General features: G+C 38.4%; 1 protein-coding gene across 1 annotated transcript in view; it reads left to right on the forward strand.

The window, feature by feature from the left end:
• Nucleotides 1-12,856, forward strand: part of CFH (complement factor H) — a 90,929-nt gene that overhangs the window by 19,789 nt on the left and 58,284 nt on the right. Inside the window, exons 3-8 of the mRNA XM_074961165.1 lie at nucleotides 830-935; nucleotides 2,017-2,093; nucleotides 4,344-4,538; nucleotides 7,283-7,453; nucleotides 10,041-10,220; nucleotides 11,865-12,065. Of these exons, the coding sequence (XP_074817266.1) occupies nucleotides 830-935; nucleotides 2,017-2,093; nucleotides 4,344-4,538; nucleotides 7,283-7,453; nucleotides 10,041-10,220; nucleotides 11,865-12,065 (930 nt within the window). The remainder of the gene's footprint in view (nucleotides 1-829; nucleotides 936-2,016; nucleotides 2,094-4,343; nucleotides 4,539-7,282; nucleotides 7,454-10,040; nucleotides 10,221-11,864; nucleotides 12,066-12,856) is intronic.

The raw sequence follows: 12,856 nt of genomic DNA on the forward strand, positions 1-12,856 counted from the left end.
TCACCCAAGGTCCCAGCCTGTCATTGTAGGAGTGTATTTATCTTCTCCAGAACCAGAGTGCCATCTCTCAGCCAGGTATCTTTTCATGAATAATGTTTTTCATCTAACTCAAGCTCTTCACTGCTATTATCTGGGAATTTATGACCAGGTATTAAAAAACTTCATTAGCATGCTGGAATTTACCATCTCCCTCAGTTAAAAGGTCAGTGCATAATTACAGTTCTGTCTCCATGTATAACCTATGTCACAAGCTGTACATATAATTCATTTGATTGACTTAATAATGCTTTTATTTTCCTCCTAATATACATATATGCATATAGAATCATTTCTAAAAAGCCTTTACCTCTTCAAAAGAATCCTTTTGAAAGTGTGCAAGGAAAAGTTTTAAATATCAGGTCAATAAACCTTGTGCCTTTAAAAATATATATTAACAAATTGGAACTTTTCAATGTGTATCTGAATCTGATCGTAGGTCTGACAAAGCATCCACTTTTAGACCAGAGGCCTTTAAAGTATTAACAAATATTTTATAGAGTCAGATTCTTTGCTGTTTGTTACTCAGAAAGCAAAAATTTGGATAGTCCCAGTATTTAATTTGCCAGCATTATGGCTGAGTTTTCAAAAGTGCTCGGCATTCAGCTACCACTGAAATCAATGGTAAAACTCCCACTGACTTTAATAGGAGAGAATTAAGCTAATGCTGAAAGCTTTTGAAAATCCCACCCCATATAGGAAATACAATTCCTATCTGACAGGCAAAATTATCTCCCTTTACAGCACTGTGGAAGGTTTATAAACACGTTTCCCTTTTTTTCCACCCCTCCAGACAAGCCCTGTGGCCATCCTGGAGATATTCAGTTTGGCTCCTTTGAACTTACTGCTGGAACGGAGTTTGTATTTGGCACTCGCGTTGAGTACAAATGTGATGAAGGGTAATGTTTTCAGTTGTTTAATATGCTGGTAGCACTAGAGCAGGTCAGTGTGGGGTGTAAAGGCTAATGGAGTAAGTGTCTAGTTATGGCTTTGTGATTTTTGATTTAAGACTGACAGATTTACTTTCTGTTAATATTTTTAGATTTCTATAGTTAGAAGTGGTTAATGATGAAAGTGTATCCAACTTCATTACATTAAAAGCACCTTGCGTTTCCGTAAAACTATTTAACATAACTCTTTAATCTTATACCTTCAGATGTACTTCTGTAGCTGAGTCAGCCAAACTTTGTCCGCCTGAGGACCACACCTAATTTGCTTAAACTGATTGCAGCTGATCTCATATTTAATATGGAGATCCAGGACTCAGAAACTAATGAACTGATGAAGCCTGATTTTCAGAGGTCAGCACTTGTGAAAATCAGGCCCCTGACCTACAGGCCAAACTTTAATCATTCCTGTTCTATAGTAATTGCAGAGAAATATTCTTTCAAATAACGACTTTGTGGTAGACTCAGTAACTACATTCATCATATGCTTGCTCTAGTAAGAGCTGTAGTAAATTGAATAAAAAATCTTGTATATAATAAGATATATTCCATTACAGTCTGGCTGTTTTGCACTGCTCTGGCAATGCAAAGCATCCATAAACTTGGCTTAATCTGCCATTTTCACCAGGGTTATGCCTCCTTTGTGCTTGAGAGTACCAGTGAACTGGGCTTAGAAGTTGCAATTCTCCCTAATGTTGTGAGAGCACAGTGAAGTACAATGGCTTCTATACAGAGGGCTGAGCCAGAGTTTAGCATTAGCAGCTCTCTGTAATAAAGAAGCTTTCAATGAAGCTTTACTTCTGCCATTTACCATTTTGCTACTGTGAGCAATAGGAAGTTTAACAAAATGGGGAAGGAGCCCAGTAGAGACAGTTATGTTTCCTTCTCCAGGCGAATGTTTTGGGTTAGTTTATGTATTGGAACACGGGAACTGACTTATATTGTTTTAACTGTAATACATCATATAACCTATTAACACATAATGCTGCTGTGTTTTAGAGTTTTATATTTTGGTTACAATTTTTTTGGTAAGATATCAGATGCTGAGCCAAAGAAATTTCCGTGAGTGTCAGGCAGATGGATGGAGCAATGAACTCCCCCACTGTGAAGGTAAATGGAGTCTAGAACATAATCTTTTTTTCAAACTGATTATTATTTAATATTTGCCTGCCTAAAGCTATTTAGGACCTGATTGTGATATCTTTGCTCACATTGATTAGTACCTTTCTCTAGAGCCTTGTGTGAGACTATTTTTTAAATTCCGCTCCAGTCCTGCCCTGCAATACCCACTCCCACCCATTCTTGCATTATTTCTGGCATTTTTATCCTGCTCCAAACCAAAAAAAATCTTAGATCCCACAAATCCTGCAAGAGAGGAGAGGGAGATAAACATGTTTAGGAAAGAGAAGCTCAAACACTATAAATAGCAATTTCCCAAATCAGCTACTCTTGGTAAACCTACAAGAGATTTAGTGTTTTCCTCCAAATTTCCACAGTCTGTTTTTTTTTTTTTTTTTGCCCACCCAATCCCTCCCACAACAAATACATTTTACTTGTTCCCACTATTATGGCAGTGTGTCCTGCAGGAACCCAGTCCCACTGCAGGGCTCTATCTTACTCCACATGTAGTCCCATTGGTTTCAGTAGTAGTACTCATTCAGCGTGATCAAGGATGTCACAATCTGTCCTTTAATGTTATTCTTAGATAATCTCCTTCTTAATTTTGTTCTGCAAAGCTTTAATACTTATGGGGAAAGTGTTCTGTCATACAATGAATGCACATACCCCCAGTACAGTATTTGTGTTATGATGTGAATGTGACTTTGTCCAGTAAGAATTATTATTATTTATATTTCTTTAGTCCCAAAATTTTAAGGGTTTCTCACTAAAGGAAAAACATGACTGCCTGTGAACGTGTGCACTTAATCCTGCATGATGTTTTCTTTATAAATTTGTTTGAGGAACCCTTAAATAGGATGCAAAATCAAAGAATGGTAAATGACCGATATACTGGAGAAAGTTGGGAGAAGAAATAGATGGAGGCAAAACTCTGGTCTCAGATACACACATATTCTCCCATTAATGTCTATGCGAACATCCAAGGATGGAATTTGTCTCCAGATAATGGCTTCCTTTGGAATAAGGAATATTTGATCACATATATTTATTCTTTTTCTTGGGTTAGTTCAGTTATGGGAAATTAGAGATGTGATATGGGCCAAACTTTCTGCTGACATAAATTGTGCTCACTTATACCAGTGATGAATTTAGTCCAATATCTTTATCAAGGATTTTGAGCTAATAACTGTGAACTGATGGATATGTTTTGGTCAGTCTGCAGTTCTCTAAAGTTTTCCAACTGATTAGTCTGTGAGCCAGATGCAGTCTTGCATAAGCAAGAGCAACTAACTTTGACTTTTAGCAGGGCTTGGGCTGTGAGTGCCACTGGATATATTAGTTGGGCCCCCATCTATCACTCAAGTCAATTCTAGGTGAGCACTCTGTCTGCAGCCAGGATGAATGCACAGCCGAGTGAGGAGATTCCATGTACCAACTTTCTCTGGTGTCTGTCAGTCTGACTTTATATTACACTGGTCACTGTGGTATCTGAGTATGTGATAAAGCTGAATTTTGAATTTACTATGTAGTGTACTTATAGTATTTTTTTCAATTGTTCTGTATTTTAATGTTTATCATAGAATCGTAGGACTGGAAGGGACCTCAAGAGGTCATTAGTCCAGTCCTATGCACTCATGGCAGGACTAAGTATTATCTAGACCATCCCTGGCAGGTGTTTGTCCAGCCTGATCTTAAAAATCTCCAATGAGATTCCACAACCTCCCTAGGCAATTTATTCCAATGCTTAACTACCCTGACAGTTAGGAAGTTTTTCCCAATGTCCAACCTAAACTGCCCTTGCTGCAATTTAAGTCCATTGTTTCTTGTCCTATCCTCAGAGGTTAAAGAGAACAATGTACCTCTCTCCTCCTTATAACAACCTTTTATGTACTTGAAAACTGTTATCATGTCCCCTCTGTCTTCTCTTCTCCAGACTTCCCTCCAAGGTCATGTTTTCTACACCTTTAATAATTTTTGTTGCTATTCTCTGGACTTTCTCCAGTTTGTCCACATCTTTTCTGAAATGTGTCACCCAGAACTGGACACAATACTCCTGTTGAGGCTTAATCAGCGTGGAGTAGAGAGGAAGAATTACTTCTTGTGTCTTGCTTACAACACTTCTGCTAATACATCCCCAAATTTCTTTTATTGCAACAGTGTTTAGCTTATTTTTAATGCTGACCATTTTGTTTTACAATATAGTTAAAGAGTAGGCCTTAAATTATAGCTTTATTTTTACAGTGAGGAAGTGTTTACCAGTAAATGCACCAGAAAATGGAAAAATCCTTGTAACTGGTGTATATGAAGCAGACCAAGAATTTTTCTTTGGCCAAGTTGTACAGTTTGAATGTAATGAAGACTATAAACTTTCTGGATCTAAAGAAATACATTGCTCAGCTGATGGAAATTGGAATGCTGATGTACCTACATGCATAGGTGAGAAGAAAATTATCTTTTAGTTTAATGAAATTTCTCTTTAGCCAAAGTGATTTGGAAGATACTGTTGAAGCTCTTATCATGGCACTTAGATTCCTAGAAATTGATTATTCTACAGGAGAGTTATGGAACTAGCAAAATATTTCCGGTGACAATAATTATAGTACTTAACTGATGTATTCATCTCCATTGCATGATATGTGTAAAGGAAGTAAAATAATCTAGGGAATAGAAAATTTAGTCATAATAGAGTCTTCTAGTCATTCCCCAATCTTCACTGAAAAGTTAACACTGATGATACATAAGACATTATACATGAGTGAATAAATGGAACAAGAAAGTACCTACAGCTGAGAATATTCATTAATTCTTTGCATGTTCTAATACTATCTATCCTGTTGACAGTCGATCAACTAGATAGTTGGCTTTATGGAGCCAAAACTAGTGGGAAGGAATGAGATTAATTATATTCCTTCCCGTATATCAAACAGAATTGTAGCCTAATTTCCACTCAGGTCGACCTGACTTGTTACACTGTTGTGTGGAATTGAGATTGTATGCTCTTCAGGGCAGAAACTGTGGCTTTATTGTTTTGTAAGGTATAGCACATTTTAGGAACTTAGAAATAACATCATCACATTCTAGATGAAATGTAGCAGGGATGTGCCTATTTCTTTTTCTTGTAGCACGGACTTGGAAAGCTTCACTTTACATCTTTCCACCTCGTTGGGTGCTGAGATATCAGGGGATGTTCCATTCCTTCATTTCTTAATTGGATGGCTCAATGTCCCGCCACAGGCATGGAGGGAGTGGCATTCTTCAGTACCTAAAATACTAGTTTTTCACTTCTCCTGAAATACTGCTTAACACAGAGCACTCCTGTCATATTATATTTCTAGGTCCTGCCCATGGAGTGAGAAGAGCTGATCTCTGTGAACACACCTGATTGTAGGCTATATCAGTTGCGTTTAATTTTTACCCATTCAACCTGCAACTGAACTAGGAGCAAACAGCCAGGTTCTGAAGTTAAATTAATCAGCCAGAGTGTTTTTGGTAATGATATGGTCTTACCAATTAAGTGCATTAATCTTTTCCCTGTGCTGAGTGTGACACATACAGGATAACTCCATATGTAATATGTTTTTTTAACTGCTAACTTGTCACATGCACATATTAACAGACTGACCTGCAAACAGAGTTTGAGTCTATATGATATTTGATATTTAATATTAAAACCAAGTGTCAAGGTTCCTTCCCCACACTGAACTCTAGGGTACAGATGTGGGGACCTGCATGAAAGACCCCCTAAGCTTATTCTTACCAGCTTAGGTTAAAAGCTGCCACCACCAAAGTGTTACACAAAGAACAGGGGAAGTGCCCACTTGGAAATGTCTCCCCCCAAAAAATATCCCCCCAAGCACTACACCCCCTTTCCTGGGGAAAGCTTGATAAAAATCCTCATGAATTTGCATAGGTGAACACAGACCCAAACCCTTGGATCTTAAGACCAATGACAAAAACAATCAGGTTCTTAAAAGGAGAATTTTAATTAAAGAAAAAGTAAAAGAATCACCTCTGTAAAATCAGGATGGTAAATACCTTACAGAGTAGTCAGATTCAAAACATAGAGAATCTCTCTAGGCAAAACCTTAAGTTACAAAAAGACACAAAAACAGGAATATACATCCCATTCAGCACAACTTATTTTATCAGCCATTTAAACAAAACAGAATCTAACGCATATCTAACTAGATTGCTTACTAACTCTTTACAGGAGTTCTGACCTGCATTCCTGCTCTGGTCCTGGCAAAAGCATCACACAGACAGAACCTTTTGTTTCCCGCCCCCCACTCCAGCTTTGAAAGTATCTTGTCTCCTCATTGGTCATTTTGGTCAGGTGCCAGCGAGGTTATCTTAGCTTCTTAACCCTTTACAGGTGAAAGGGTTTTTCCTCTGGCCAGGAGGGATTTAAAGGTGGTTAGCCTTCCCTTTATATTTATGACACCAAGTATGCTTCCACTTTATTGGTATTCTTAAAGTATTTAAAACTGAAATAATCATGGTGGATCTTGCTTTATTCAAATTGGCATGGCCAGATATATTACTTATTTGATTCTTAATTTGTTTTGTAAATAGAGATCATTGTATGGGGTTGATTTACCAATGTACTTGCACCAGACATACTTGCTTCTGAAAAGATTTCTTAACATAATATTTCCATTTAATATTGAACCCAGTGAGTTTTCAGAGTCATGAATTTGTTTATATGTTAACTGATTATGAAGTGTTATTTAGGAGATGTGTGACAGATGATAAGCACATTAATCGCTTATTCACATTGTTGGGCTAACTTCTGCAGCTCTGGCATCCCCCTACTTCTTATAATTCAAAAGTGGAAGATTGATATTAAATATGTTGGTTGTTTAAAGCTACTGTTAGAGTGCTGCTTCTTTTATGCCATTGAGCTGACTTTGTCTTCTGTATATTTACCCCAAATTGCAAATATGTCTTGAAGTTCCAAAGAAAGATTCATGAAATCTATCCCTGGGTCTAGATGGGCTTTTATATTTTACACAGAGACTTAAATTCTATGCTGAAACACAGATTTACTATTTCCCGATTGACATAATTTTAAAACAGCCATGTCAAAATGAAATTTTGTATTTATTTTCTAGTGCGTGTTTTCTTAGTCAGGCATCACAACTGTTTTCTTTTTTTTTAAATTTTGTTTCTTTTGTCCTTAGAGGTAACCTGCAAACCACCAAGAATTAATAATGGAAATATAATGACTCCAAGGAGAGTTTATAGGGAGAATGAACGATTGCAGTTTACTTGTAATACAGGATATACATTTGGTGAAAGATCTGATGCAGATTGTACGGAATATGGATGGAATCCAAAACCATTTTGTAAAGGTCAGCTTTTGCTCATTTTATACTGTGTGTTCTGTTACTTTTACCTAGCTAGATAGCTATGGTCTTGGTACACAACTAATGCTTCAGTGTACTACAATAATACAAATACATCATTATGTATCCTGGAAAGCAGTGACTCTGAAAAGGATTTAGGAATCATAGTGGAAAAACAACTGAACTGTGATACTATCCTAAAAAGGGCTAATGCAATCCTTGTGTAATGTATAAATAGGAGAGTAGTGAGTAGAAGTAGGGAGGTGTTTTTTACCTCTGCAAAAGGCATTGGTGAGACCACTACTGAGACTACTGCATCCAGTTCTGGTGTCAACATTTTAGAAAGGATGTTGAAAAAATGGAAAGGAAGCAGAAAGGAGACACACAAATTATCTGAGATCTTGAAAAAATGCCTTACAGTGAGAGACTGAAGGCGCTTATTCGGCTTAGTTTATTTTTAGAGCATGGTATCTTGCCCTCAATCTGTTAGGCATTCTTACTCCATTGTAAAACAATGAAGTGCCTACCTGCCAACCGATGTAGCCAGTTGGGAACAGAGTGGACACGTACATCTGACCTAACCAGCTCCAGTCTAAGAACAACTGTTCAAAAAGGGCCCACTCCCCAACAAAACAGTGCTACAGAAACACTCAGTACAGAAAGAAAAATGCAAAAAGAGCCACTAAAACCACATGAGATTCCTGATTGCTTTTGGGTTCAAAAATGAATAGCCTGTCACATTACAGGCATCAACATCTCCTGATTTCAGTGGCTACTGTTATAGACTCTAATGTCCTACATTAAGATAACATCCTTCCAGCCAATGAAAGCTGGACACATTTTCCATCGCAGCTTGTCAACACCTTGTTTGATTTAGCCAGTGGGATCATTTAAGAGGATGATGTGAGGATCTCTGGATTTGCTAATAATTAATCAATGAGAAGATTATAGGATTGGGGGGATTGTTGACACTGGGGGCTGGGTTTGAGATAATGGTAATTAGCTCAGTGAAGGGAAGATATGTAATTGGAAGGAGCTTTCCGATACATGCCTGTGCAATATTCGGCAGTGCTTGGAATCTAAAGATTAAAGGTACACATGGGGAAAAGAAACAGACTGTGTGCATGAAAACGCAAATGGGCCAGACAGTGCGGAACATCAGGTAGCTGAACAAACACCCTTTGAGAGGGGCCTTAAAAAAATCTTCAGGAAGAGTTAGCAGGCTGAGTGGGAGATGGGTGGACTGGAAGGAGTGAGATTCCACCATCAGGGTTGCAACCCTCACCATCTCCTGGGATACTGTGACACAATTGGGCCTTCATCTTGACCCTGAAAGATGCCCTGATGAGACTGGGACAGAGAGATGGACACAGAAGACATCGCCACCTTCACCATCTCCAACTAGATCCTGAATACCACCTGGGACGTGCAACTTTGGTTCTTGCTGTCCTTCCCTCCCTCGTGTCATCTTCCACCCCCACCTTATTCTCTTTTCTATCTCTCTCTTTGCCTTCCGTTTAGTAAAAGTCTGGTCTACCTGTCTGGGACTGTATATTTTGCAACACTACTGTGAGCCTGTGTCGGAAAGGCAGCTGAAAGCAATGTCCTAAACAGCCTGATGCTGGTTCAAGTTTTCCAGGTCTCTAAGTGCCTGATAAGGGGGTTTACTATGCTTGTTTTTCTCCAACAATGAAGTTGCAAGTAAGAGTCAGCACCAGAGACCAGAAGCTGCGTTGTCTATTTTTGCTATTCCTTTCTCTTCTCTTTTGTGTGTGTTTGTCTTGTTTTGTCTTAAAGGAAGCAGGATCAGACTTTAACAACAGCAGCAGGAAGCTCCAGCCGATCTCAACTAACTTTTTTTCCCCATAAAGACCAGTTATTATCGTCGTTAATACTGTCAAAAAGATGGTCAAACAGAGGGGTTTCCTTCTAAAATCTCTCTATAGCTAAAGGGAAAGCGAATAAGGAATATTGTTAAAATAAAAGCCTTACTTGCAACTTTACATTTCAAATGCTTTAACTGTTTTTCCTTCTGTTACTATGTCTTTAAAAGGTTAACATGATTTTAATGGTGTGTTTGCCATGGGACTAAGCAGGCCCAGGGCACTATACTCAAACCACTGAACCATGTTTGTGTTGTACCATGACAGTGTCATGTTAACACCTTGGACTCTCTTATTCCATCCAACCAAACATGACAGGAAGTAGTGTGGAATGAACTGCCAGAAGAGGTTAGACAAATCCAGTGTGATCACCTATAGATCTCATTGCAAGGCTTCATTTTTTGGTAAAGTTTTTTCACAATAGTCAGAATGACACTTATAACAGCAACTGATTCCTTCTCACCCGCAAAATAAAATAAACTACCCCAAGCAAATACTCTAATTTCTGAAGATGGGTAAAGAGTTATAGACTTCATCAAATTCATAGGAATCTCACCATGCCATTGTTATGCAGATGATGATCAAATATGACAGTGATAATAAAGCTAGCAAAAAAAAAAGAGAGATACAAATAATTTTAATTGAAGGGGGTACTTACAGCATAAAGTTATTTTTACAGCTGTTAAACTTGTTCATCTGTTTCTGTTTAGAAATTAGATGTGATCCTCCAACAATGACTAATGGAACCTACTACCCCAAAAAGAAAGTGTTCAGAGAATTGGAAGTAATCAGAGTAGATTGTAATAAAGGATTTCACTTTGAAACGGACAATAGGGAGAGGAGAGCAGAATGCACAAAGAATGGCTGGTTACCTATTCCAAGATGTATCTGTAAGTTACTTTTATTTTAACATGTTTTTAGATATTAAAGCCCAAACTATTATACAATGATTATACAATTTCTGCAGTTGAGAATGTAAACAGAAATGAAACAGGTATATTTGCAGGGTTTTTACTTTTACAAAGTTTAAGAACATAAGAATAGCCATACTTGGTCAGACCAAAGGTCCATCTAACACAGTATCCTGTCTTCCGACAGTGGCCAATGCCAGGTGTCCCAGAGGGAATGAACAAAACAGGTAATCGTCAAGTGATCCATACCCTGTCACCCATTCCCAGCTTCTGGCAAACAGAGGCTAGGGACACCATCCCTGCCCATCATGGCTAATAGCAATTGATGGACCTATCGTCCATGAACTTATATAGTTCCTTTTTGAACCCTGTTATAATCTTGGCCTTCACTACATCCTCTGGCAAAGAGTTCCACAGGTTGACTGTGTTGTGTGAAGAAATACTTCTTTTTGTTTGTTTTAAACCTGCTGCCTTTTAATTTCATTTGGTAACCCCTAGTTCTTGTGTTATGAGAAGGAGTAAATAACACTTATTTATTTACTTTCCTTATTTACTTTGATGGACTTGGATAAAGCACCTGTGAAAATAAGATATGGTATAAGTGAATGGAGCTGTAAATAACTATACAACTAACATATACATCATGATTTATTTGACAAAATGTGCTAGACTGAACCTTTCTACAGGGAAGATTTGTAGCTGTGTTTTATCCATCCAAATAATAGCATCCAAGCATGATGCCATGAGTGTATGAATGGTATAAAAGAAAATAAAAACCTATTATCATAATTGGATTCTGAGTCACATATACCACAGCCCTAGATTTGTACCATCCATTTTTGTTTCCTCATTTATTCTGAACTGTCAGTCTCTACCTGAAGAAGAGCTCTGTGTAAGCTTGAAAGTTTGTCTCTCTCACAAACAGAAACTGATCCAATAAAATATATTACCACACCCACTTTCACTTTCTAATATGCTGGGAGTGACATGGCAACACCAACAATGCGTACAACAGATTCTTCCAGGCAGTTCTTTTCCCTGTGCAAAATCAAGAAGTTCTTTCTCAAATGTTTACTCAATCTTTCTTCAGATAAAATCCCAGTGGCTGTAATGAGAGTTTTGTTGAGTAGGGACTGAGTAAAAACTTATCAAGGACTTCAGAATTTGGCTTTGATAATTACAAACAAATGACAGCTATTTAAAACAGGAAGAGGTGTAAGTGGATTTGGAGTCCAGCAATGGTGTTATAAATTAATTCTCTGATAATGTGACTACAGATGTCTTGGAAAACATGGAGTTAATCCAAAGATCTGGATCTGCACCCAAAGGGAACCTTTAGTATGTGGATAATGTCCTGTCTTGTGTGGAGGAAATTCAGTCACCTCCATGACACTCTCCTGCCAACTGGTGGATGGCCTTGTATTATGAGGAGATCCCACACAACATGTGGGTTCTGGGGGCTGGAAACCCTGCCTACCAGGTGAAAGCTCTATCTCTTGCTCCAGTGGAACAATTCGGGTAAACTGCGGCTGTAACCTTGAAGAGTTCTTCTCTCCTTCCACCTCTTTGAATTAGTGTCCAGGTGTACCTTCTAATATTATACATTTTAAACTTTTTTTAAAGTGAGACCCTGTGACTACCCACATATAGAAAATGGAGCATTAACTGACTATTATGAATATTACAAAGAACGAGCCTTTCCAGCACAGTTGGGTGTGTCAATTTACTACAGATGTCTTGATGGTTACGTATCTGAAAGAGAGGAGAGGTGGCCTCTGATCAAATGTACTAAAGCGGGCTGGTCTCCTGCGCCAAAATGCCTTAGTAAGTAAACATATGTTTGTATTATTTTCTTAAAAATTCTATTGTACTATAACTAATAATTATATCCAGCAATGGACAGAACCAGGACTGCGAGGGAGGGTGGGTGTTACTACAACGCTGCTCCATTGTGGCCCCTTGACTCCCCCAGCAAAGACTGTCACCCAAGGACATGAGTGTCTCTTTAAAAGGATTCAAAAGCATGAGAAGGATCCAGTACTTGGAACAGGCCTTCAATAAACGGGTTGTAGGATTTGCAGAGGGGTTGTTTGTATTTTGTTCTTTTTTTCCCTCCTTTTTTGCTTTCTCCTTATTGCTGATCCCTCAACCAGCATTTCTGTTTCTCTTACAAGGGAATAGGGTAGGAATTGGTATCCCTCTGAGAGCGAGAGTGTTTGCGGAAGGTACTGGGATCTTGTGGATTTCGAAAGGGTGAGCAAAGATCAATAAAAACCTGTGTGGAGAGAGACCTATGAGGAGGGGTATGTTGTGTTGTGAAATTTTCTTCACAAGGAAGGGCTTAGTTGGTTCTTTTGTCTTTGGGATATTCAGTTGTAAGAAAACTGCCTGTAAGAGTGACAGAACTATAGGGATTCTTTTCTCTTTTCTGCCATTGGCCCTGTGTGCACATGCGTATATGCACACTCCTCCTGCTGTGTGGGAATATATTGTTTCTTAGAAGACTTTCGCAGCTTGCCCTGGAGATTACTTTTTAGGCTGCATATGTTATCCCTTTTTCAGGGCTGCTCTTTGGTGGCAAAGAGGGTGGAGTGCCACTGCCAGATGCTCTGAAT

This window comes from Natator depressus, chromosome 8 (assembly GCF_965152275.1).
Source record: "Natator depressus isolate rNatDep1 chromosome 8, rNatDep2.hap1, whole genome shotgun sequence".
NCBI classification, from domain to species: Eukaryota; Metazoa; Chordata; order Testudines; family Cheloniidae; genus Natator; species Natator depressus.